The sequence below is a fragment of the Eschscholzia californica genome, unplaced genomic scaffold, assembly GCF_041429995.1.
Source record: "Eschscholzia californica isolate CP2 unplaced genomic scaffold, dmEscCali1.0.p SCAF_4, whole genome shotgun sequence".
Lineage (NCBI taxonomy): Eukaryota > Viridiplantae > Streptophyta > Magnoliopsida > Ranunculales > Papaveraceae > Eschscholzia > Eschscholzia californica.
In genome coordinates this window covers 10,129,263-10,157,053 of record NW_028238461.1, presented here as the reverse complement: position 1 = coordinate 10,157,053, position 27,791 = coordinate 10,129,263, and the positions used below count along the sequence as shown (strand labels likewise).

Here is a 27,791-nt window from a genome sequence, read left to right as displayed (position 1 = left end):
CATAAATCAACTCAGACTTTTTCTGAGGTCGAACCAATCTTAAAGTAATTAGGTCGAGCCAGGCTGTTCAGGATAGAGCATAAACCATAACAAACTAGGTCATAAATCTTCATATTGATGGTGAGACGGAGTGTGGTGTTCTTCTTAAGAGGTTAAGCACCCTTCTCTAGTGAGACCTTTTAAAACCTTAAGGCTCAGGTGTGTCAAAGCAGACAGTATAACTAGCAGTTCGAGAAGGCTGGTCCACACCATCCTATAACATATCGGAGTATATTTGGTTATTAGGCTAGTGAGTAGTGGTGTTCAAAATGTTTTGAGTCGGGGCAGCAGAGACTCATTAGTTACTACCCATCGTCTCTGTTTTGCTCAATCAATCACTTTCTCTCTCATCAAATTGTTTCAGACTTTGGAAGTTGTCAGGTTAATCGGAGAAGAAGAAGAAGAATGCCTAAGAGGACCACCCACACTTACTCGAGCGAGGATGCGGCTCCTGATGGCCCTGATTCTGATCTCTTTGTCTATTATTGCAAACACTGTAGTTCTCATGTTCTCATCACTGGTATCAATCTCTCTAGCTATCTGTCTCTGTATAATCTTGTTTAAAATTGATCATTTGGTTATTCTGGGAACTGGGTTGTGTTGATTTTGCTATGGAAATTGTTCATGAAAAAAGGAAGAATTATTTTGGGTAGATTGTTTTAGGGTTAGTTTCTTCAGAAACAGAATTGGGTAGTCTAACTTAAGACTATTAAAGTAGAACTCCCACCAACTAAAATTGAATATCAAATTGTTTTAGGGTTTTGTTTGGATCTGCAGAATTTCACTATATATTGCTTCAATTTGCATTCTCATGATTTAGTTTTTTTCCCCTTTCTAGATTAGGGTTCTTTTAGTTCTATCATCACTTCTCTAACTAAATTTTATTAAGTACTCTCATAGAAGCATATTACTAAAATGTGTCTACTCTAAGATACCCAATTGCAGAAAATACCGAAGCGAAAGACAGACAAATCATATGTATTAGACAAAAAGAAACATCTAGCGAGGTTGAATATTAAAGAAGCAGGAAAAGTTCTTCTAAAACGGTATTTTCCGTACACATTCGTATCTCATGATCCGGTTTTCATGATAGAGTTGCATCCCAACTCAAATTCTACTTTTTTATTTCAGTGGCGAAGGAAAATTGGAAAAGCAATTCCGAATGTCTTGCGACGGTTGTGGACTTTTTGTTTGTTATCGGTCTGAAGAAGATTTAGAAGCAGCTACTTTTATTTATATTGTTGATGGTGCTCTCAGTTCAGTCGCAGCTGAAACTAATCCACAGGTAATTATGTACGTTCATTTGTATTTATCTTGGTAATACTTATATTCTTTATGGGTCTGAGACATGAATTTCCTCATTGATGTTAGTATTATTTTACAAGGGTATATTAATTGTAAACCACCGTAACATAAAAAAAAAAAAAACGGTTTTCCGCCTCAACGCGCTTTAAACCAAGGTTACCTGGTACGCGGATCGCTCCGGTACGTGGTACAGGTACCGGTACGCGGAACGCTACCATGTGAGTATCGGGTACGCTAGGGGTATACTTCTCCGGTACGCCATTTTCGAGTTCAGTACGTTTGGACTATTTTTCATAGACAATAAATACTCTCTATGATGCATTTATAATAGATACACCTACTCTTAGACATCATTTCTCCATCAAACTTACAATCTAACAAGCCAATTAAAAAAGTTCTTGTGGTTTAACTACCCAATAAGTCGAATTTATAGTAGTCTACAAAGATTTTAGGTTAATTAAGACTAAAAATTCAGATACACTAATTGTGGGGTACTGGATCGCGAACCCACCCAAAAAGGGTACGAAATTTGGGTACGGTGAATCGGGTACGCGGTACGTAGGGTAGAGGAGAGTATCTGGTAACCTTGCTTTAAACCATAAAGGAAAGGCATCTCCTTGAGGCGTATGCCTCCAGGCGTAGAAGGCGTCTGAACTTAGTGTGGCATAAACTCCGACTCATAATAAAACTTACACATTAACACTCCAAAATAAACTCTAATGCTTCTAAGTTCTAATTATTCTTTAAGTGGCGAAAAATGACCAATCGCCTTGAGGAGCGACTGAAAGCACACGCCTCAAACGAATTTTGAAACATTGAATTAATTATTTTTGTCGTGGAATCTACAGTTTCTGGGTAACTCATTCCTGAGGTCCTCCATTCCATCATTCCACCGCTTTGATTCCACTTTTTTTTCTTTAAGGAACATCTTCTAGCTGCACTGAATTCATCTGTCGTGTTGCTTGATACTATTTGAATTTTGTGAATATGTTCTAGGATGCTCCCGTGCCACCATGCATATCACAATTAGAAGGTGGTCTTGTTCAAGTGGCAATTGAAGTTGAAGATCGTGCTCAACGTTCGGCAATTACAAGTACTCATACTTCAACTTATTTTCTCGTACTTCAATTTATTTAAGCCCATAGGCCCATTTCCTTTATAAAACATTCTTAGACGTATATATTTGTAGCCTCTCTTGTTATTTTGATTCTTGACCTCATGTCGATTTGTGGATTCAGGGGTAAATGCCGATGATGTTCGGGTGGCTGTTGCAGCAACTGCTGCGCATGGCGAAGCAAATAACGAGTTGTTAGAATTTATGGGCAAGGTGTGTGAGTCTCTGTTACATGTCTCATGTTCATAACTTCTATCAGAAACAAAATAATGGATCCGACATGCTTGTTTTCTTGAAACAGGTTTTGGGTCTGAGACTGAGCCAGATGACTCTTCAAAGAGGATGGAATAACAAATCCAAACTCCTAGTGGTGAGATTTTCTTTACAAACTTCTTTTCATTTTCTTATCGAATAAAACGAAAACCCAAGAAGAAATTTTGTGTCTTCAGTAATCGGCACCACCGAGAGCCAGAAAGGCAAAGAAAGCAGATTAACTTGGATTAGGTACTTAGATCTAAACCCCATCAACCTCACCAAAAAGCTTGTATATCGAAGACAAATCCGACAAAGAATGACTAAAGGACTCTCTAATATTCATTACAATTTCTCGGGTTATATTTTCTTATGAAAGTTAGATTGTGAATCTGTCTAATAATGTCTGAATTAGGTCGAGGATTTGTCTGGAAGAGAAGTATATGAGAAACTTCTCGAGGCTGTGCAACCTTGAAGATGATGCATATCACACGAGCAAATACTAGTCAGACAAACAGACAAAGAATCAAAGCTTTAATATGCTTGTCATTGCTATCTCTGTATTTGGTGCTTGGAATCTCAATCTGAATGCTTGTAAACTTGCTGATTTTTTCTGTCTTTTTGGGAATAAATACCATTTCTTGCAGATGTTGATTGTTTTTCTCAATTTGAACCATTGGATGCTTTAAACCAGCTTCTTGGTGTATCTGTAATCTGACTTAAGCCGAACTTTCATTCAGATGAGTAAAACATTACGAATAAGACAAAAACAAAAAATTTGAAGTCTGACTAGAAGTTTTAGATCCCGACTGACAGGAAAAAAAATTTACATTACCTAAGTCTGAATTGAAACTTCTTCATCGGGTATATGGTTTATTGCTTTGATCATCTGAGGATCAACTTGTTCTGATTGAGTTTTTGTTGTTTGTGTATAAATTTTGATCCCTATTTGATCATAGGGTTCTTCTTGCAAACTATGCAAATTGGTTTAATTGATAATCTGCAACAACTTGGAGCCAAGAACATAAAACTTATGAGCAAACTGATCTTCACCATTAGTCCATCACCTTTACCATTGGATTGACGAGGTTTCTGGCTATACCTGTCTATCCGAGATAAAATTCAACAACGAAAAGTAGCAAACTTAGGTGTAAACAACTTAACAGTACTGAGAGATTTATTGTTTCATATAATTAAACTTCAAAATGTCAATTTATCAACAAAAAAGGATCTTGCTACATTTCAAATTTAATACTAATAGATAAAAGAAAATAATAATAATAATCTCTAATCGGGTTCTAGAATGACGCTTAATGCGGACCTAAACATGACACCAATTAAGCTCTTCTTCAACTGTTGTTGTGGTCCTTGTGCAGTCAGGCACAATCCAAGTACAGTTTAATAGCACCTTTGAGTCGCAAAAACCCATAGTAGACCTTTCATTCCCAATGGAATGACACTTACCCGTCTCAAGAGAATAACATAAAATGCTTTCACCATTCAATCTAGGTAAGTAGATTTTGTTCTCCATGCTACTATTCGGAGCAACTGCTGACATACAAGAAGTATTGCTGACGAACATCATATGCTTTCCCAAACTTTTAACTTTAACCCAACTCCTACTAGAAAAATCGAATCTAAATACTCGGATCGACATCCCAAGATACCTTATATATACTAATAAAAGTTGCCCTTCATGCTCAACCAAGAACTTCTGGTAGTTAGAATTTAAGCACGGTTTGTTACGGAGAGCAATTTCCTTGAACGAGCCACCATTAGTCTCAAGAACAACTAAATTTCCTTTATCATCCAGGGAATAGAAAGCTGTATCACAAAAAACTGGACTGATTAAGAACGGCGTAAATACATCTAACTTTGTGTAGATTGCCGACCGCCATTCTTTCATTCCCCTAGCAATGAACCCGACAAGAATTTTTTCTTTGAAATCTTCTGCGTCCAAAAATCCGCCGATGGCGAAAACTACGCAGTCTGAAGAAGTAGGTGATGACGAGAATGAGAGACGAAAGTAACCACCAGGAAGTTGTTGTGGTATGTCAGGAAGTTGGATTACTGATTTTGTAAACGGGTTGTAAAAGAATATGTTTTGCGTTCCTTTTAACATTAGTAACCACCCCTTATTCGAGTAACAGATTGTTGCGCCTGATAGAATTGTGTGACTATCTGCGAGGTACTTCTCATTATTATGCTCCGGGTCGACAAAATTGTAGATGTCACCATTACTTTCAGAGAAAACCAGCAATGGAGATGAAGATGTGATCTCGTTATCAATCTTTCTAAACAAAAATCTCGAGCATGCTGCAGGTAGTAGTGATCGACTCCCTTTACTTATGGCGCGAAAATGTAAATAATCTACTGCAGGAAGATAACGTGCTATGAGCTCGAAGATGTCCTTGTTAAGAACACCCCATTCATTTGTCTCTTCAAGTTGTACTCTGTTTTTATTCGGTCCCTCAGCCTCCTTCAAACCATTATTTGTATTGGTATTCTTTTCTTGTGCATCCAGAGTGTTATCATTCTCTTCACCGTTCACAAATATATTTTCCGTTCTTCCATCACAAGCCCTAAAATTTAAGCACAGTATATATTTAGTTTAGCAAACAAACAAAAGCAAGAATTACACATATACTACACTGTGTGTGTTGTTTATGTAAAGTTACCTGACAAGTGGAGGAATCATCATCCAACTCGGAGACAAATCCGTCATTGTTGGCTTTAGCAACGGCAATGAAACTGAAACACTTTGGCCTTCTAGGTCATACTTATACAAGCTTTGGTGGTCTCCTATCAATGTGTAATACACACAACCTCTTTTAAGACTCAACTTGGCCGCTGAGCAAGAAGTTGTGGTGTTTTTTCCTAGAAAGAGTACATGATCCCCCAAGCTTTGTAATTTTTCCCAAGCCATTAGAGAGAAATTCAATCTCCATACTTGTATTGAGATAAGCGGTTCGTACACCCCCTCTCTTGAATCGTAAATCATAATAACCTGGAAGAGTTCACCAGAGCACGCCACAAAACGTTCTCGAAAAAAAGCTGTTGATGGTGCATTTAAGAATAAAGGGGGATGAGTGCTGGAAAAAGGTGTCATGGAGAGGGATTCATCAGCAGAAGCCCCACCTTGGTTCTCTATTTTGATCTCAAGATGCCAAAAGTCATAGAAAAATATATATAGATTGCCCTTAAAGCAAACTAAGGATCCATCAACTGGTGTATCTATATTAGTATTTTCAGGCAACAACTTTCGTGATCTCCATCGTTTGTCTCCAGTACGACAATATACAAGTAAGGATTCAAGTTTGTCCGAATTCGCTAAACCAAACAAGAAGAAGACCATGCTGCTGTTTTTATAGTAGTAATTATTATTAGCGGGAGGAGGCGAGGTCAAAACACAGTCGGAAATACAATACTTATTAGTATCACACCATTCGACTAAATTAGGTAACTCGATTTTCTCTAACGTTGCAGGATTCCAAAGAAAACCATCCCAATTGTTGTTGTTAGATAGAATAACTAACCAACCTTCATGAGAGTGGGATTGCCAATATCTACTTCCACTCAGCTCTGGTATTCTCTTTATGTAGTTTCCCTTACTAGGAGGTTCAAGGAAATTGTAGAATACCTGATCTTTCCCATCCTTCTTAGAAGAAGGGAAAACGAGCCACGGCACTTCGGATGGTAGTGGCGGTCGACTACGCAAACTTCTCTTCTTCTTCTTGTCCTTCTCTTCCTCCATGGATGATTAAAAGGAGGCTGGCTGGCTGGCTATATTGAGATGAAGATGTGAAAATATCAATATTGAGTTTCAGACAGAATAGAGAGAGAATTTATGAATTTTGAAGGATATATAGTTTAGTAGTTGCTAAAATTTTATATTTTTTTTTGGTTGAACTGCTAAAAATTTTATATGTTTGCATAGAGAATTTAACTATATGAGGCGTGTGGATATGTGATCCTGACTTGGGCCAAACATCATGTAATTACTAAATCTAGCAGGCCAGGCCATGTTTAATTATCATATTGGGCCGTGAATTTTATCAAATTTAGATTGATTTTTTGGGCTTTCCTCTCACCTCTACGGCCCTGCCTCAATTCGAGGAGCCACGTAAGTTTTAGTGTGGGTTTATAAGCGCTCCACTAAATTGTTCGTAATGATCGAGCTTGACTCTGCGTCCTTAGGGATTAGAGCAGTCTAAAACACCCAGACTAGGCCTAATCCATGTTGGGTTTAAACAATACTGATTCAGACCAGTCCGATTGCCATCGGATTATTCAATTCTGACACAAGAGTTGCATCCCAACTCAAATTCTACTTCTTTATTATTCAGTGGTGAAGGAAAATTGGAAAAGCAATTCCGAATGTCTTGCACCGGTTGTGGACATTTTGTTTGTTATCAGTCCGAAGAAGATTTAGAAGCGGCTACTTTTATTTATATTGTTGACGGTGCACTCAGTTCAGTCGCAGCTGAAACTAATCCACAGGTAATTTATGTATGTTTCTTTGTATATATCTTGGTAATACTTATATTCTTTATGAGTCCGAGACATGAATTCCTCAACGCGTTTTGCTCACCCTTAACTTAAAAACATGGCCGTCAAAACTTAGATTGTACTTGATGTCATCTCTCCTAAGTTGGCTGACTTTAGTCACTGTTTAAAAAACAGTTTTCCTCCTCAACGCGCTTTGCTCCGTAAAGGCGAGGCATCTCCTTGAGGCGTATGCCTCCAGGCGTAGGAAGGGACTCATCGATTTTGAAAAGAAAAAGTTACGACACATTTATATAGGAAAAGAAAATATGACATATTCATTTGTACTTTGCTACAATAATATGAAGTTTTAAGTATCTGAACTTTCTTTTTTTCGCTGAATTTAAGTATCTGAATTTAGTGTGGCATAAACTCGGACTCATAATAAAACTAACACATTAACACTCCAAAATAAACTCTAATGCTTCTAATTATTCTTTAAGTGGCGAAAAATGCCCAATCGCCTTGAGGAGCGACTGAAAGCACACGCCTCAAACGAATTTTGAAACATCGAATTAATTATTTTTGTCGTGGAATCTACAGTTTCTGGGTAACTCATTCCTGAGGTCCTCCATTCCACCGCTTTGATTCCACTTTTTTTTTCTTTAAGGAACATCTTCTAGCTGCACTGAATTCATCTGTCGTGTTGCTTGATACTATTTGAATTTTGTGAATATGTTCTAGGATGCTCCCGTGCCACCATGCATATCACAATTAGAAAGTGGTCTTGTTCAAGTGGCAATTGAAGTTGAAGGTCGTGCTCAACGTTTGGCAATTACAAGTATTTATAATTCAACTTATTTTTTCGTACTTCAATTTATTTTAAGCCCAGAGGCCCATTATACCTTTATAAAACATTCTTAGACGTATATATTTGTAGCCTCCCTTGTTATTTTGATTCTTGACCTCATGTCGATTCGTGCATTCAGGGGTAAATGCCGATGATTATTCACAATAACTTGATTGTACAATGTGTATGGCTATGTATATATAGGATACAAAGAGGAGATTGAAAACAACTAAAACTCTATGATAGTTATCTAATATAATCCTAACTACTAAGGAATCCTAGTTGTAATAGGATTCCTATGGGATCAAGTCCACTCGGTTTGGCCGATGACTCTTCAAAGAGGATGGAATAACAAATCCAAACTCCTAGTGGTGAGATTTTCTTCACAAACTTCTTTTCATTTTCTTATCGAATAAAACGAAAACCCAAGAAGAAATTTTGTGTCTTCCGTAATTGGCACCACCGAGAGCCAGAAAGGCAAAGAAAGCCGATTAACTTGGATTAGGTACTTAGATCTAAACCTTATCAACCTCACCAAAAAGCTTGTATTTCGAAGACAAATCCGACAAAGAATGACTAAAGGACTCTCTAATCTTCATTACAATTTCTCGGGTTATATTTGCTTATGAAAGTTAGATGAATCTGTCTAATAATGTCTGAATTAGGTCGAGGATTTGTCTGGAAGAGAAGTATATGAGAAACTTCTCGAGGCTGTGCAACCTTGAAGATGATGCATATCACACGAGCAAATACTAGTCGGACAAACAGACAAAGAATCAAGCTTTAATATGCTTGTCATTGCTATCTCTGTATTTGATGCTCGGAATCTCAATCTAAATGCATGTAAACTTGCTGAATTTTTCTGTCTTTTTCGGAATAAATACCATTTCTTGCAGATGTTGATTGTTTTTCTCTATTTGAACCATTGGATGCTTTAAAACTAGCTACTTGATGTATCTGTAATGTGTACTATACGTGGGGTTCTTTTTCTCAATGACTGAATCTGACTTGTCTGACTTAAAGGAACCCAAAATAAACTTGGAACTTTCATTCAGATGAGTAAAACATTACGAATTAGACAAAAACAAGCAATTTGAAATCTAACTAGAAGTTTTAGATCAGACTTATAGAAAAAGGATGCTACTATATGCAACTTCAGTTTTGCTAAGGACAACTATTAGACAAAAATAACTAAATAAAACTAAAATTGTGTCCTAAATTGCTAACCAACACCAACACCAACACCAAAAATCAAGTATAATCGAATCTCTCTTCCATTCTATACACAACTCTAAAAAAATTATTACACAAAATAACTAAACAAAATTAATTGAATTTTATCTTAAATTGCTAAATCCAACACTATAAGAAAAAAAATCAAATATAATCAAATTTTTTCTCAAAATTCAAATTTCTATTACCATAATTAATTATTTATAAATAAAATGTATTCGAACATTAAACTAAAAAGTTAACCAAATATTAACAAATAACAAAAAAATATTATATTCCAATCAGAGCATTCCAAGCTATAATTTGAGGTAGAATCCAAAGAAAAAAATCAAATATAACCGAATTTTTTCTCAAAAAATATTGGGTTCAAAGAGATAGAGATAGTATCTTTCATAATCCTAATAACTATGACTTAGTCAAGCTTAGTTTAAATTTTGGTTCCTCGTTAACGGGTATATTTTCAACAAAAAAAGAGTCCCAGCGGATATTCATTCATAAAATCACCAAGTATCTTCTATAACCCTAACTACTATGACCTAGTCAAGCTTAGTTTATAATAGTGTATATTTCATTAAATCAAATCGTGTTTATAGATTAGAATTTTGGTTTATCAAGTCCAACGGGTATTTTATAGATTAGAATTTTGGTTTATCAAGTCTAGCGGATATTGTTCAACAAAAAAAAATCTAACGGATATATTTTCAACAAAAAAAAATCGCATGGGATATTCATAAAATCATACAACATAAAGTCACTATTTATATTTTTAAGCTTAGTTTAAACTTTAATAATGTATATTTCATAAAATCATACTGCATATAAATAATGTATATTTTTTTAAAACCTATAACACGTTTAAGTATTTTTAAAAAATATTAGATAACACTAATACAAATATACAACCAATTTTATTTTTGTTGGATAATTTAATAAAAGAAAAAATTGTGTCTAGTAAATAATTTTGGGAAGTTAAAACATAGTTATATTTAGCAATCTAAGATTCAAAAAATTATTTGCTAGATAAAACCAATAAATCGATCTTTAGTGTTGTTTAGCAATTTAGTAAAAAATAAATGGTTGTGTCTAGCAAATAGCTTTATGAAGCAATTATGCAGCTTCGTTTAGCATTTGTCTAGAAAAAATATGCACTACCCAAGTCCGAATTGAAACTTCTTCATCGGGTATATGGTCTATTGCTTTGATGTGTATGAACAAAAATTATAGTAGTGGTGTTACTAGACTAAACAAATTTGGGTAATGGTTTTGTTTTTAAGTTTATGCGTTAAAATCTTCAGTTACTTGTGTAGGTTACAATAGATTTATCAATCAAATCAAACCACATTCTAGAAACAAAGTCACTATATGGAGTCATGAGAATTCTAATTTTTCTAATAATAAAAGATCAACAATGCTTATTTCACCTTAAACTATCTAAAATTATGTCTAGCTAAGAAAACTTTTTATATTGTGATTTTTGTTGTTTAAATCTAACCATTGGGGTTCTTAGGTCAGTAACTTTTGACCTTGTGTCTAGCCAAAAGCTTGATGAGATGTAAGTAAGAAAAAGTAATTCTTTAAACAATGATGGTGAAACCCTAATGCTCATGGAGTCCACTTAGAATATGAAAAGGTAAAACACCAAAAACCATATTACCATAAACAGCCACTCCCCAGTCCCCACTGGCCTAACTCTACCTTTATATGGATTACAAATTTAGCTCCATATCCTCAAGATTGCAGATTATTAAATTGCAAATTACATTCATTGGAGATAAAGTAAAGATTTAACTAAACAAAACCCTAACCCTAAAATTATATTTTTTTGGGGTTTTAACTTTTGTGTTATTGGCTTATTCAAGAAAGGAATATAACAAAAGGATCATGAAATTTGAAGGATTGGGGTTATGTTAAAAAAAGACAAAAAGCAATCCCACCAAACTAAATTTATGGAGAGACAAACATGTGTGCATCTCTATTTTTTCTCTCTCTACCTCAACACTCCCTTTTGAGTAAAAACAACAAAGAATTGGTTAAGCTAAGAAGCTCTTATCCAATGGGCTCAATTTGTTTGTTTTGATTTTAGGTTATATTAAAATTTGATAGATCATATTGGTGAATTTCTATTGGTTACTAAACCCTAGGAGTGCATTTCATCTAGTAAACATAAACACACAAGTGTCCAAATTGTGATTGGATTTGAGCACTAAATATTGGACCACCACTGCAGTTTTTATAGTTAAAGTATAGTTACTATTAGGAGTAGTACATTTCTATTGATGAAAGCCACTCAAAATGATAATCCACCCACAATTGCCCATCAAAGGCCGGCCGGCTAATGTCTTTTGTTATAGTTGAGAGGTTATTATGGGTTCACAACTTAAGACATTTTCTTTTTGTTGAAAGACACAACTCAGGACCTATACATTGTAGAATTTCGCCCAGCCATTAGCCATGAAGTGATGGGAATGACGTAAAATGTGTGTAAAAAATGATGGAATCACATAGAAATTACGTTAGCTTATTATGAGAGACCGTAAATCAACTTTAGTCAGTGTTTGCCCGCTAAAGTCTCATCAGTATTGTTATAACTAAAAGTCGCGGAAGCTATCGAACCTATCCTAGAAATTGATCCGATTATGAAGATTAATCGAAAAGCTAAGTCAAAATCAAATATGCGAACAGAATTTAACGAGGTTCGGCTTTAAAGCCTACGTCCTCGGGCGAACAAGAAATCTTTATTGAAGGATAGATGAAGACGACTAACACAATCCGCAAGTTCGTCCCAAGATGGTACCGTATAGTAATAACCTTCTATACTAAATCTTCGACGACCGAGAAATTTAACACCGCTCAAAAACTATGAACAAAAAATTTCTCTCTCACTTGCTCTCTCTCTTTAGCTCTCTCTAAAGAAGAGTTGTTGTTGCTTGTGTTGGTGTGTTGTTGATGTTGATCAACCCCCTATTTATATTATTATGAGGCGGTGGGAATTGAACCAAAATTGGAAACCAATTTGGTATGCATCCACCGACCTCAATTTTGGAAATCCATGGAAACCGCCTATGAGCAAATTGCCAAATTGAAACCAAATCAGCCTATTTCCAATTTCAACCCAAACCGCCATCCATCATCCTAAACCGCCTCCATCATCCTAAACCGCCTCTCACAATTCTCCACCTCGTACACAATTTGATACTCTTCAAATTTTGGACGAACACCAGGATACTCCTTGTAAGATATATCTGCTTCTTGTAACTTCCTCCGACTGCGCCATATGACCATGGCTGCCTACGTACCCTTTTACAGGATCAAGCCTACCGTAGTTCTACCAACCCTTCACATAGAGATTACCTTGTCGCCATTACGCCCTTTCGGGCAACTTAACACGAGCCGATTTGCAGCAATTCCAGACAATGCTGAAACTTGCTACACGTCACCACTTTAGTCAACATGTCTGCGGGATTCTCATCTGTGTGTACCTTCATGAGAGAAACATCACCTTCCTCTATGACATCTCGTACAAAGTGATACCTGACATCGATATGCTTAGTACGAGCATGATGGACCTGATTCTTCGCCAAGTGGATCGCACTTTGACTATCACACCATACATCTACGTACTCCTGCTTAATCCCTAGATCATCCAGAAGACCCCACAACCACAATGCTTCCTTCACACCCTTGGCCATAGCCATATACTCGGCCTCCGTAGTAGATAACGCAACTGTAGATTGTAACATCGATCGCCAACTAACTGGAGCACCATGTACCTTAAATACATAACCAGTAGTAGATCGTCTTCTATCTAGATCGCCAGCATAATCCGAGTCAACATAACCGCTTACCTGACATGTGTCTCCACCAAAGCACAAACCCGTATCAACAGTACCCTTCAAGTACCTCAAGACCCACTTCACAGCTTCCCAATGTGTCTTCCCCGAGTTTGCCATAAACCTACTAACCACACTGACCGCCTGTGAAATATCCGGACGAGTACACACCATAGCGTACATCAAACTGCCAACTGCACTAGCATACGGTACACGATCCATATGATCCTTCTCCACCGTAGTAGTGGGAGATTGTTTTCCCGAGAGCCTGAAGTGTGGTGCCAAAGGTGTTGACACCGCCTTCGCATTCTGCATCCCGAACCGAGAAACTACTCGTTCGATGTAACCTTTCTGATTCAAGTACAGTTTCTTACTTGACCGCTCTCTCTTAATCTCCATTCCCAGTATCTTCTTTGCAGCGCCCATGTCTTTCACCTCAAACTCTTGACTGAGTTGAGATTTCAACTTATTTATCTCCACCATGCTTCGTGAAGCAATAAGCATGTCATCCACATACAAAAGGAGATAAATAAAGTCACCTTCGCGAAGCTTTTTGATGTATACACAACAATCATAGTCACTTCTGCGAAAACCATGCTTTAGCATGAAAAAATCAAATCGTTTGTACCATTGGCGAGGGGATTGTTTCAATCCGTAAAGAGATTTCCTCAAACGACATACTTGATTTTCTTTGCCCTCAACCTTGTATCCCTCAGGTTGAGCCATATAAATTTCTTCTTCCAAATCACCGTGCAAGAAGGCGGTTTTAACATCGAGTTGTTCCAGCTCAAGATCACTGTGAGCAACAATACTCAATAGCACCCGAATAGAAGTATGTTTCACGACTGGTGAGAAAATCTCATTGTAGTCGACCCCTTCTTTCTGTGCATAACCCTTGGCCACTAGTCTTGCCTTATACCTTGTACCCTTGATCTCGGAAGAATCCTCTTTCTTCTTGTACACCCATTTACAACCAATAACAGACTTTCCTTCGGGCAATGGGACAACTTTCCATGTCTTGTTCTTGTGAAGAGACTCCATCTCTTCTTGCATAGCAACCAACCAACTCTCTCTTTCCTCCGCGGTAATAGCTTGTTTGAAGGTGACCGGCTCGTCGTCTTCCACCGAGAGTGCATATTCAACAAGATTTGCCTGCCCATAATGCCTAAGAGGTTTGTCTGACCCTAACCTCTGTACCGGCTTATATAACCGTTTCGGCCTAGTGTGTACCGAAACATCCTGCTGTTGTTGTTGTAAAACTTGTGTACCTTCCCCTTGAACCTCCTCATGATCGGGTTCATCAATTTCCTCATCCTGAGTATTATCCTGATGCTCCACCTGATCATGATTCCTAGAAACCCGTTGGTCTTCGGCTTCTACTTCCACTACTTGAGCTTTAGTAGACCCAACATCACCACAACTAGGCACCGTAGCTTCCGCCATAGCTACAATAGATGACTCATCAAACACCACATCTCTGCTGATTACAAACTTCTTGTCTTCCGTACACCATAGCCGATAACCCTTGACTCCTGTAGCATATCCTAAGAAAATTGCCTTCTTTGCTCTATTGTCAAGTTTGTTACCTTTAACATGGTAATAGGCCGTACAACCGAAAACCTTAAGTCTCCCGTAATCTGCATGTTCACCTGACCACACCTCGTAAGGTATGCCGCCATCTAAAGAAGAATGTGGAGACCTGTTCACAATATAACAAGCTGTAGCAACAGATTCTGCCCACCATTCTACGCCTAGTCCCGAATTGGAGCGCATACATCTAGCCTTCTCAAGTAGTGTACGGTTCAATCTCTCTGCGACTCCATTCTGCTGAGGTGTGTTTACTACTGTCCAGTGCCTCACAATGCCTTCCTGATTACAAAACTCCTTGAATGCCCCATCCGTGTACTCGGTCCCATTATCCGACCTTAACGTCTTCAGCTTTCGACCAGTTTTGTTCTCAACCATTGCTTTCCACACCAGGAATGTGTTGAATACCTCATTCTTATGCTTCAGAAAATAAAGCCAGACAAATCTCGAATGATCATCAACGAATGTAACAAAATACCTGGAACCACCCTTGGAAGGTAACTTTGCCGGTCCCCAGACATCGGTGTGTACGTAGTCTAATACCTCTTTGCTCCTGTGCTTGCTTGTAGAGAACGTCACCCTGTGTGCCTTCCCGAACACACAATGCTCACAAAACTCCATGCAAGGCTTCTTCATGTCCTTCAACAAGCCTTTCCCGCACATCAAAGATAGACCCTTTTCTGACATATGCCCAAGGCGCATATGCCAAAGCCTCGTACTAGCCGTTGGATCCCTTCCACTGATTCCTACTGCTACATCTCCCGTAATTGTTGTCCCCAAAAGTTTGTATAAATTACCGTAACGAGTACCTCTCATTACCACCAAAGAACCCTTAACGACTCTTATGGAGCCATTCTCTATAATTATCTTACAGCCGTTCCGCTCCAACACACCAAGGGAAATTAGATTTTTCCGCAAATCGGGTATGTGTCTTACGTCCGTCAATGTTCTCACCACTCCATCGTGCATCTTGATCCGTATTGTTCCGAGTCCCACAGTTTTACATATACTATCATCACCCAGTATAACTGTACCACCATCTATACTCCTATAGGTAGTAAACATCTCCCTATTTGGGCACATATGGTGTGACGCCCCTGAATCAAGCATCCACTTATCGAAGATCTTCTCAGACACCTCTGTCACCGAGAAACATTCGTCCGCCTCTTCTGACACATATCCCGCCTCTTGCATCTCTTGTTTCTCCTTGTAGCCTTCGTTCTTTTGCTTCAACTTTCTCTTTGGACAAGCCGCTTTAAAGTGGCCAAGCTCACCACAACTAAAGCACGTTTTCTTGAAAGAGCCTCTAGATTTGGATCTAGATTTCCCGCCCTTTCCCTTTCCCCTTTCATTACTCCTCCCCCTCGTTACAAACAACCCTTGTGCTTGTTCTTTGTCTACTCCACCCGACGCCATACTGCTAGTAGCAACCTTACGAAGGTCATCCGCTAATAGCGAATTTCTCGTCTCTTCCATGCTTAGACTATCACCAACAAGCATCAAAGTTTGAACAAGGTTCTCATAGGATTTAGGCAATGAAAGTAACAATATGAGGGCTTGGTCCTCATCCTCAACCTTAACATCAATATCCTTCAAATCTGAGATAATCCTGTCAAACCTATTCACATATTCCTGAATAGAAGAACCCTCTTCCATTCTACATGTGAATAATTTGGATTTTAAGTAGACCCGATTCGTTAAAGTCTTCGTCATGAAACTGCTTTCTAGCTTTAACCACACACCCGCCGCCGTTGTTTCTCCGTCTACTAGGAACGCCACGTCCCTCTCAAGACACAACATAATGGTAGCCCGTGCTTCGAGATCTAACTCCTCCCAATCCTCATCTGACATATCTCCTGGTTTCTTTCCCGTCAACGTCTTGTGTAATTTCTGCGAGATTAACAAATTCTTCATCTGCATCCGCCAATAAGAAAAATCGTTTTTCCCATTGAACTTCTCTATCTCATATTTCCCTGCTTTGACCGTACCACTTCTCGATCCCATCTTCTATTCGTTCAATCTCAACAAGGCTCTGGTACCAATTGTTATAACTAAAAGTCGCGGAAGCTATCGAACCTATCCTAGAAATTGATCCGATTATGAAGATTAATCGAAAAGCTAAGTCAAAATCAAATATGCGAACAGAATTTAACGAGGTTCGGCTTTAAAGCCTACGTCCTCGGGCGAACAAGAAATCTTTATTGAAGGATAGATGAAGACGACTAACACAATCCGCAAGTTCGTCCCAAGATGGTACCGTATAGTAATAACCTTCTATACTAAATCTTCGACGACCGAGAAATTTAACACCGCTCAAAAACTATGAACAAAAAATTTCTCTCTCACTTGCTCTCTCTCTTTAGCTCTCTCTAAAGAAGAGTTGTTGTTGCTTGTGTTGGTGTGTTGTTGATGTTGATCAACCCCCTATTTATATTATTATGAGGCGGTGGGAATTGAACCAAAATTGGAAACCAATTTGGTATGCATCCACCGACCTCAATTTTGGAAATCCATGGAAACCGCCTATGAGCAAATTGCCAAATTGAAACCAAATCAGCCTATTTCCAATTTCAACCCAAACCGCCATCCATCATCCTAAACCGCCTCCATCATCCTAAACCGCCTCTCACAAGTATGTTACTTGTGACAACACTATATCTTTTTAGTTATGTAAAACGTGTTTATAAATTTTGGCCTAATTGTTTCATATTTCAATGCTCATAAGTGTTCAATTCTTTATAAAGTCAATTTTCTACACAAATTATTGTTTGAATATAATTTAGAAATTTTGGGTCTATGGTCCAAAAAACTGGCCCTAATAGGAGATTTAGTCCCCTCTAATCCCATAAAGGGTTTAAAAACCAAAATATTAATAGAAATAGATATCTAATCCTTTTGGTTCAATCTAGAGAGTAATCACAAATCCCTAGAACAATTATAATTTCATAATACCCAGTCTAACCTTATTCAAATATCTTTACAGTTTAAAAAACAAAATCGGTTAATATATTTTCCATTTTTATCTCAATGTTTCTCTCTCCAATCACGTTTTATATTAAGCAATCGTGATCTTATCATAATAAGGAAGTTTTGTAACTGATATCGTATCATATCTCTCACTCTCTCCCTTCATCTGTTTCTAACGTAATACCTTCATTAAAACAGAATCATTTGAGTTGCAGGAATCATAATCACCATTCTTAATCAGGTATAACATTCATCTGATTACAACTTTCTTTTTATCTTTTTTTAGATTATGAATATGTTGATTTACAATCTTCAACTTCCATTAATGCAATTATATTGAACCAACTTCATTAGAGCTAACCAATCTCAGGTAAACAATCTTCTATTTAATGTTTCTGTTTCTTATGGATATGAATCTAGGATTTTCTTTCTTTCTCTAAGGATCTATTCAATGGTAGCTGGTTTGATGAATTAACTCTTCATTACTGAATCTAACTTAACTTTTTAATACAGAAAGATTCAATCATCTAAATATAAGTAGATTAAGCTCAATGAGATTTGTTACTTTTTGTTTAGATCTGGTTTTCAATCCTTCTGGATAATTGAATCGTGTGTTTTCCGTACGGTTCATCATAACAGAATTATAAGCTCCTACACTTTATCATAAAGTTTCATAATTTATTGTAAATAATGCTAACAACAGAATCTCAATTATTTTGAACTTGTAATATACATTTCATAATGTCCTACTAAATTATATATAATTTACTAGAATATTAATCAATGATATGTTTTTTGTATAAGAAATTACATGTTTGAAATACAAATTATGTATACTTTAAATTAAATCAGAGTTCGTTTTTTTAACAAAAAATATTCGCAAACCTTTTATTCATAATGATTCTTTATTATCAATTATGGATACTTTACTATAATGTATGCATGCTTTATTACACATCAGTATATTTTTATGCAAAATTTATGTGTATTTAATATTTTGACAACGTCTTATCACAGATGGATTCCCAGTCACAATCAACACATCAACTTAAGCAAATTAAATTGAAATCAGATGGTTGGGATAAGATATTTACAGAAGTAGGACAGCTCTTCCCCGGTGGTGCCAAATCGTTTCGATATGCTCTTAGGCAATATAGTATCAACACAGGACATGATTACAAATTCTTAAAAAATGATACAAAGCGTGTTACTGCTGTGTGTCCTGTGGAAGATTGCAAATGGAGAGTGCATGGTTTGGCACCATTAAATTGCGATTCGATGTTCATTTTGAAAGATTTGGAAATGAAACATGACTGTGCTGATTTCATTAAGAAGGCCAAAAAACCCAAAATCAACAGTTCTTTTGTTGGTAAACTTATTCTTGATGATGTTTCTAGAAGTCCAGATCGTTCTACTAAAAGTTTGAAGAATGATTTCTTGAAGGACTACGGCGTTCAACTTCCATATTACTACACATATGAGGGGAAGAAAGTTGCAATGAACGAAGCATTTGGCCAGGAAGGAGATTCATATGCAAAACTTAAATGGTATGCTGATGCCTTTTCACGGACAAATCCAAACAGCATAGTCCAATTAGAAATCGACGATGCTACTCGTCGATTTCAAAGAATTTTTATAGCACCACATGCTTGTATGGCTGGATTCAAATATTGTAGACCTGTTATATACGTTGATGGAACCTTTTGCAAAACTCGTTTCAACGGTTGCATTCTATCTGCTGTTGCTAAGGATGGAAACAATGGTTAGTTACCAATACTTTTTCAAATTATTATATATTATGTCTTCAGTTATTATACTTTTAATGTCACTATTCATAATTTTGAAATTCCCTTCATAATTTAAAACAAACTTTTTAGAAACAATATACATTAATTATGCTTTAGTTGTAATTGAGTAATATTTGATTACAGTATTATGGATTTATCTAACATATTTCGTAATTCCAGGTCTGTTTCCCTTTGCTTATGCTGTTGTTGACGCAGAGAATGACATTAATTGGGAATGGTTTTTGGGTCATTTACGCAATGCTGTGGATATGGAGAAGACATATACTTTTATTTCAGACCGTCACAACGGTATTATCAACGGTGTTAAGAAAATATTCCCTACAGCAAACCATTCTTTTTGTGTTTGGCATCTGAGGAACAACCTCAATTTAAGACTCGCTAATGGTGCTCGAAAATCTAAGTTCTTTCAATCATTGATTTTCAAGGCAGCCAGAGCTATTCCCGAGTCTGAGTATAATAATACTATTAACCAGATGATACAAATGGGTGGTTCCAAAGTTGCTGCATTTTTTCAATCCTTAGACCCTGCATCATGGGCAGATGCATTCTTCCCCGGCCCAAGGTTTGATCAATATAACTATACAAAATATGTTGGTGAAAATCACATATGATTCTTACTAAATCTTCCATAATTTATGATGTTGAAATCATAATGTTTCATACATTTAGTATACTTTTACAAACATCATTGCTACTTTGGACACAGTAGCTGTAATGTAAACACCTTTTTGAGTTTTTTAAATCATGATATAACTATATTATTTTGTTTTGTTCAAACAGGTACACAGCAATAACTTCTCAACTATCGGAGTCCTTCAATAATCAAATCAAATATGCTCGTGTACTACCAATTACAGCAATGTTGGATGCAATACGTACACATATAATGAACAAGATGAATGTAGCACGTGAATTGTCCAACAAATGGACTACGTTCTTGTGTCCTACCATCACTGATCTTCTGAAATCTAAACATGATAGTGCAGCTACTTGGAATTATGCACAGGCTGCTCCACTCATATTTGAGGTTTATTCTGATCCATCACATAGTGTTGATCTTCTAAATCTCACTTGTACATGTAGAAGGTGGCAGGTAGATATGGTTCCTTGTGAGCACGCTATGTTGTGCATAAAAACTTTGGATGAAGATCAACAAGATTGTTTTTATGATCCTATATGGACAACTGAGTCTTATGTTAAGACTTACCAGGAACATATAATGCCAATTCCAAATTATGATGAGCCTCGTTCATTTGATGAAGACACAAAAACACTCCCACCGATGATTCGTCGTAGACCGGGTAGGCCAAGAACAGTACGTATCGAGAGCTCAGGAAACATTCCAAGGAAATTGAGGATATGTGGTAGGTGTAAGCAACCTTCCTACCACAATCGCTCCACATGTAGGGTTAATATTTGATGTTTTTTCTTCACTTACAGCATAAACAATGTATCTCCGGTTCTTATTAATGCGAAACAATTTTGAAAATTTGAATGTTTATGATAAATGACTTACTTTGTTTTCAAATGTGTGCACAATTTACTCTAAATTATAAGTAATTTAGGAGAGATTGTTAGAATTTTCTACGGATACTAGAATTTATCCCATAAATTATAATAATTTAGTATACATGATAAATTATTCCGTGGTAATCTTTCTGAATTTGTATCAGAACACCATATAAGTATCTGAATCTGGATTATAACTAACATAAATTACTGTAATTTAAATCACAATCCAAACACTTACAAAACAAAACCAGATAGAGAATCTGTCAATAGATTGATTTTGCGTTCAAATACTTCTAGATATTACATTCGACCAAGAATTTCAAGACCTTCCAAAAAAATTGAAATTTTAACTATTATAAATTCTTTCTCCACTGTTCTTTCGTTTCATTCAGAAGCTGGTACGTCACTTGCGCCCTCTTTCGTTGTGCTAAAACCGTCCAATCATCACTAAGAAAATCTTTAGGTACATCCCATTTGTAATTTTTCATGAACAACATCTCCATATGTAGCATAATAAATGGTCCACAATCCGCACTGTACATCATACACAAATTAATTAAAAATTGGCAGCCATGGAATATGTATCTGTTAATCAATATGTATAATAGTAATATGTAAAATAATCTAGCAAGGTTGGTACTTACTACTCTCCTTGTTGATGATCATACGGCGATTTTAACTCCTTACATTTCTTTTTATATTCAGGGCTAACATATTGTATTTCATGAAGCACATCAAGTATCTCCTGCGCATACTTCTTAGCATTTTCTTCGCAAACTTTACGCATTTTGATGTCGAAGTACAAGGAGTTGTAGTGTGTCCAAGTTTGATCATAATAATCAAAAACAAGCAACGTCCAATGGATACCCCTACTTACATCTGTAATCATTGCATGACACATGGGTGCAACTAAAAACGACAGCAGCCCTCTATCAGCCTCATTTAAAATCCGATCTTTGAATACTGCGTTTATGTTTGCTTTGGTTGCCTTGCATTTTATCATTGTCTGTACAATAACCATTCAAAATTTGCATACCAAGTTTGCATTTTATCATATAAATATTAAATAAAACATTAAACAATACGATAATTTTCATGTAAATCCTATATAATTTACAGACTATAATTTAAAAGTTTGTGCCTGAACACATCTTTATAAATAAAGTTGTAACAAGATGTGTAATGTAATAGTGAGTAGTGATGTTGTTTCATAAATTATACATGATTTAACATAAATTATTCATTTCATAATATAACAGAACAAGCAATATCATGTAAATTATTCATACTTTATAAATATAATAAATACGTTATTATAAATTATTTGAACACTTACCCATAACTCTGCTCCAAGAATGAATACTTGTCCAGCTCCAACCATTACTTCATCAAATAAATGTTTTGCCCACCAATTTATGATCTGAGCATCTGTCTCGCAATTCATCATTAGTAGGTCCAACTGTCTCCCTCTGATCTCACTCATGATTTGATTTGTCCAAACAAGTGTTCTGCATTAGTGTTATTGTTAGTCAATATAGAAATATTAATAAAACTCTTAATATAATATTTGATAAAGCTCACAAAATGTCAATTACAAACACAGTACTTATGCTTCAACAACATTAACATTGTTCAACAACATATAACATATAAAATATATATTAAACAGATTACGTGTTTTTTCCTTCTTTGCTAAACTCTTCCAACAGCCCCTTTTCATCATCTTTAACGTGTTTCCATACTTTGCTCTTCTTCCAGATGCACAGTGGCTCATTATCATCTGATGCTGCTTTCTTCCCTTTAGTATCTTCTTCAGTTTCGACATTCACCACCTCCTTTTTCGACATTGTAGCATGCTTCTTAGTAACCTTACCTTCAATTAATTTTGGATCTGCCTTTTCAGTATGCTTTCTTGTCCTGGGGGCTTCCTTCACTCTTTTGATAAGAGAATTTTGCTTAGGTGTTTTAACAACATCATCTTGTTTCGATCCTACACCTTTTGATGCTTTTGACTTTGTCCTTGCCTTCTTTACTGTCTTTGGTGAAGGCTCTACAAAATCATCATCTTCATCAATTTGTACATCTTTTCCTTTGTAAGATTTTGCAATTTCTGCCACACCAGCAAAGTCACTTGGCTCATTATCATCAATACCAAGGTCAAATGTTGGTGTGCTACTATAAACTCTTTCTTCCACCGCTTGATACTTGACTATTGCTGTGCATGGTACATTTTCATCAAGTGCTGTACAATAAAAAACAAAACATTTAAGATAAATAATGCATATTTTTTGTGTTGTATTGTAATAAGTTATATAAACAAATCATATTGTTGTTTAAAGTATCTATAATTTAAGTTGCATATAAATAGATAATGCAATTATGCATACTGTATGCATTGTAATACCCAAATTTCTTATAAAATCAAAAGTTAGAAAGTCTCACCAAAGTTATTGCCACCATCATAGTTATCATCACTATCATGTTGATTACCACCATCATCAACAACAGTTTGCTCGACTTCTCTATCTTCTTCTTTCTCACTACATTCATACCCACCTTCCATTCCATCTTCTTTTCCTACATCTTCATCATTTTCATCATTACCTTGATCTTCAAATTCCTCCACATTTACTTTTTCTTTCATTTTAAGTTGACCCTTCAACTCAGCATTTTCTTTTTTCAACATCTCTATTTCAACATCTTTAGAGATGATTGCACTTTTTAGAGATTCAATCATCTCTAGCATATCAATTTTCTGGTCATAGGTTAATTCAATATCAACCTTTTCAGTAAAATTGAGCAAACCATGCTCTTCTTCACTATTTTCTTCTTCAACACTAACAATTACCTGCATTTTAGCATAATTTATTCAAAAATTATAATAAATAATATATATTTCATGATTTCTTCATAATCAGGTAGTACCATGTAACAATGTTTATTATAAATTATGTATACTTTATGATAAATATGAAAAAATGTTATAGAAATCAAACCTGATCTTCTTCAAGTCCCGCAATATCGCTCTCCATTCCATTACTAAAATCATCAACTGACCACCTCAAGAACCTTGGATATTTTTTTGCATTCAAAGTATTCTTAGGATAAAGTGATGTGTGCATGCATACCCAGAACTATAAAAGAGAAATTAAAAATTCCACATCACAAAACGATTATAAACATAATTATATATAAAGTATGTTATCTTCTGGATAAATTATAACATATATCAAGTACATTATGCATACTTACAGGTAAAAGTAACAGACAACCAGATGCTTTTGTTGGTTCTTCAGCATGTTTGTCAATGGTTTCCATCATGTAAGAGTGTATGGCTCTTGGCCACGACACCCTATTGATAGCCCTTCTCGACATTATGTTCTTATAAATGCTTGGAAGAACAGTGAAACCAGCCAAAGTTGCAAAGAGGAAGTTGGCTGCTAACAACATGATTAGAAGACTCACAAATTCGATTGCTGGTTCCTGGTTTCTAATGCATCTCTGTAGTGCCATTGCAACATAAGCACTTGAAATCCCTTTGTTCTTGTTACTTGACTTTCTTATAGGTTCTTCAAAATATTTCATTAGAAAGGAACACTTGAAGGGATCTTGTTCATGAAACTTTGGGAAAGCATCGTATTCTGCACCCTCCATTGGCATACCAAGCAATAGGGATACATCTTCTGGTTTAAACTCTAACTCAACCCCACCAATAACGAATTTCTTGGTCGATTTTTTGTATCGACACAGAATATCTAGAATTGCATTTATTGGACGAGTATTATAGTTTTCCCTAAGGATGAAACCTTCTGCCATGGAATCAAAAAGCTTTGAGAAAGGTGTTTTTCCAATCTCTTCCTTCATCTCTTCCGTCATGTACTGACGGTGGCTTGTAATCAATTCGATTGGTTTACTCAAGCTGTATCTGAAAGGATTGACAGTCTTACCCTGTGGTATTATCTTCTTTTCACCCACTATGTCAACAGTACGACAATTGTTCTCTTTTTCCTTCCCTTTCTTTGTAGTTGAGCTTGCTCCAACCTTTTACATAAATTTGAAACATTTACATGCAAAAATAAAAATTTCATGTAAATTATCTATACTTTACTATAAATTAACTTACTGGATTGAAATTATTAAGACTTTCTCATAAATCATACCTCTTTAACAGAAAGTGTTTTATTTTTCGTCTTTTTAACAGCTTCACCTACTAAATTGGATGAGAGTTCTTTGTTTTTGGATTTCTTTGCAGGAACTACTTCTTCCTCTGCTGCTTTCCTTTTTAATGGACTTCTTCTGAGAGGTGTAGAATCCTTGGTAGCTTTAGGTGTCACTTTTGTCTTCGGTGCCATTGAATTATCCTGCAACCGAAATTAAAATGTTATCATTATTATAGAACCCTAGAAGATCAATTTACAGTAAATTTCATGAAATTTATACATGATAAGATGAAAATTAGTAACATCATGAAAGCAAACAACTTGATTTCAAATCAAAAACCCTTAAAAACTCACCAAAATTGGTCAAAACACATAGCTAACCCTAGCCCCAAAAATCAAAGAATCAAAAATTTAATTGCAGATATGAAAACGATTCTTCATTATGACATAACAGTATGGGTAATTTATAACACTCAACACAAATTTTAAGTTGTATTACTAAGCTTACAACATCAAAAATAGGATCAGAACGTAAAAAAACCCTAATAATCGAACCCTAAATCTTACCATAACGATGCAACTAACTTCTTTATGATGAAAATCTAACATGCAAAACCGGATTTATAATGGTTTTCACCTGACAGTAACGATGGTTCAAAAAACAAACGACGGATTTAAACGACGAGGGATTTCATCAATACCTTTTCACCTGAAACGGAAAATCTCAACCGAAATGTTTAAAGATTAAGAAGGAAGATGAAACAGCAAGCTTCTTGGCTTTCGATGATGGCGATTCAGTGGTTGATTTAGGGTTTTTCACCGTTTCGTTTTAGGTAAAAACCCTGATTTACCAAAAACGTTAAAAGAAGAGAGAGAAAGTTGGGTAGGTAAAAAACGAAATTTCCTATTTAAGACCATAAATTACGGATTCTTTCCGTTACAAAATCTCCACGCGAAGGCAACATTCTGATTTCCGTCTTTATTGCTTAGGGGACACAAAAGTAAATCCTATAGGATTTATAAGGTTTTTTTGTCCATAGAGTAAAAGGACTAAATATCCATGATTCACCAAGATTGGACCCTAAACCTTTTTTGATTTTTTTTTTGGTCTATATCCCCACGGACCCTATAATTTAAGATTACTTATGTATCTATGTAATAGTACTTCTTTTGGCCGTCAATAATGGGTTCTCTCTCTCATACAATAAGTAGAAGTTTCTCGTAGAATTTGTACTTAAGAATTTGATAAAATGTAGAAGAATAAAAAATCTTAAAGATGTCAATTATTGGAAAAAAAAATCTCAAAGTAACATAGAATTTGTTCCTAAGAATTTGATAAATTGTTGAGTAGCTCCTAAACCGTTAATTCTTAGAGCACTGATTAGTTCATGTACAAATTAGTATTTTGTCAAATTAGCTTTCTTTTTTCTTTTCTAAAAGGTGTTTGGTGAGAATAAACTTTTATTTCCACTAGCAACCATATTGTGGAGAATTTTCAAACTTTCTCACTTAATTAGGCAAATGTAAGCACACACAAATCAAATAAAGGGGGAATATATTTGTTGCACCCCAGCCGACTTAATATCATTTTAGAGTGGTTATATCGACTTTGGTCGGCAACAATTCATTACATGTCATTCTATTTGAATACATACGAACTTGTACGAGTGAAAGTGTATTTTCCTGATACACTTGAATGTCTGGTATGTGCCACAAGATGACAACTTTAATTTTGTAGTTGTCAATGATAGTTTTAGTCTTTGAACCAACAAGGTATGAGTTATTTACTTAGTATGTTTCCCGAAATGTGGTGGACTTGTCGAAGACAAATCAGTACCAAAATTGCATAAATTTATGTTTTTAAGACAGGATTGATTCCCAAGATGGCTATTAGGGAAAAATCTTTTTATAATTCAATTTCACCAATATTAATTGACATAAAACCAAGGACTTCACCCATTTGAAATTGCACAAAGATTGTCGGCTGCCGATCCCAAGTTAGCTTGGCCAAATATGACAACTTAGCTAATCTAATGTGACCCATGATAATTTTATTACTCTTAAAAGAAATGGTTGATCCCACTAGTTATGCCAACATCGATATTATTGGGACCACTTAAATCTCGATTAGGGTTTAATTTGACGTAAGATTCAACTTGACAGTTAAGTTGGTCTTTTATAGATCTCGATTGAACATTAAAAAATGCACACGAAGCCATACAATTTAATGGGTTAGAATCCGATCGAGGATCAACTTGTTCTGATTGAGTTTTTGTTGTTTGTGTATAAATTTGGGATCCCTATTTGATCATGTCCTTTAATATCATAGGGTTCTTCTTGCAAACTATGCTAATTGGTTTAGTTGATAATTTGCAACATTTTAAGGTGCATCTACAAAAAAGAGAATGGAAGGAAATACCTGTTTAATAGAAAGAGCTCTAGAAATAAAGACTTAAAAGATAAATCTATTGTAGAAAAGTGTTTAACGATGTTCGATCCTTCAATCTCCTTCTAAAGTGCAATGAAATATCATGTGAAGAAAAGTTCAAAAACATTTATTGATGTTACATGGACTCTCACTATGGCTCCTAATTATACTCCATTTTTACATCTTGTTGTTCGTAGATGAGAATATGAAATACTATGTTG

General features: G+C 35.8%; 3 protein-coding genes across 5 annotated transcripts; 2 read left to right on the top strand and 1 right to left on the bottom strand.

Moving 5' to 3' along the window:
• The first annotated feature begins 30 nt into the window (after positions 1-30).
• Positions 31-9,039, top strand: LOC147542502 (UPF0235 protein At5g63440). Of its 3 annotated transcripts, none has more exons than XM_086634980.1 (7): positions 31-559; positions 971-1,085; positions 1,171-1,324; positions 2,341-2,437; positions 2,583-2,671; positions 2,760-2,828; positions 3,126-3,416. In XM_086634980.1, the coding sequence occupies exons 1-7, from the start codon at positions 445-447 to the stop codon at positions 3,183-3,185; spliced, it is 699 nt and encodes a 232-aa protein (XP_086491106.1). In that variant the 5' UTR covers positions 31-444; the 3' UTR covers positions 3,186-3,416. The 3 variants fall into 3 exon arrangements, with proteins under 3 accessions (XP_086491106.1, XP_086491107.1, XP_086491108.1); XM_086634981.1 differs by lacking the exon at positions 3,126-3,416 and adding an exon at positions 8,711-9,039 and having other exon boundaries at positions 123-559; XM_086634982.1 differs by having other exon boundaries at positions 293-559; positions 985-1,085.
• On the bottom strand, positions 3,879-6,544 carry LOC147542503 (uncharacterized). Its single transcript, XM_086634979.1, has 2 exons — positions 5,389-6,544; positions 3,879-5,292 (listed from the first exon to the last, which is right to left on the bottom strand). Exons 1-2 carry the CDS (start codon positions 6,462-6,464, stop codon positions 4,032-4,034), a joined length of 2,337 nt encoding a protein of 778 aa, XP_086491105.1. The 5' UTR covers positions 6,465-6,544; the 3' UTR covers positions 3,879-4,031.
• A 9,640-nt stretch (positions 9,040-18,679) lies between the features above and the next one.
• Positions 18,680-20,890, top strand: LOC147542501 (uncharacterized). Its single transcript, XM_086635307.1, has 4 exons — positions 18,680-18,810; positions 19,060-19,424; positions 19,630-20,032; positions 20,251-20,890. Exons 1-4 carry the CDS (start codon positions 18,680-18,682, stop codon positions 20,888-20,890), a joined length of 1,539 nt encoding a protein of 512 aa, XP_086491433.1.
• Positions 20,891-27,791: the final 6,901 nt, after the last annotated feature.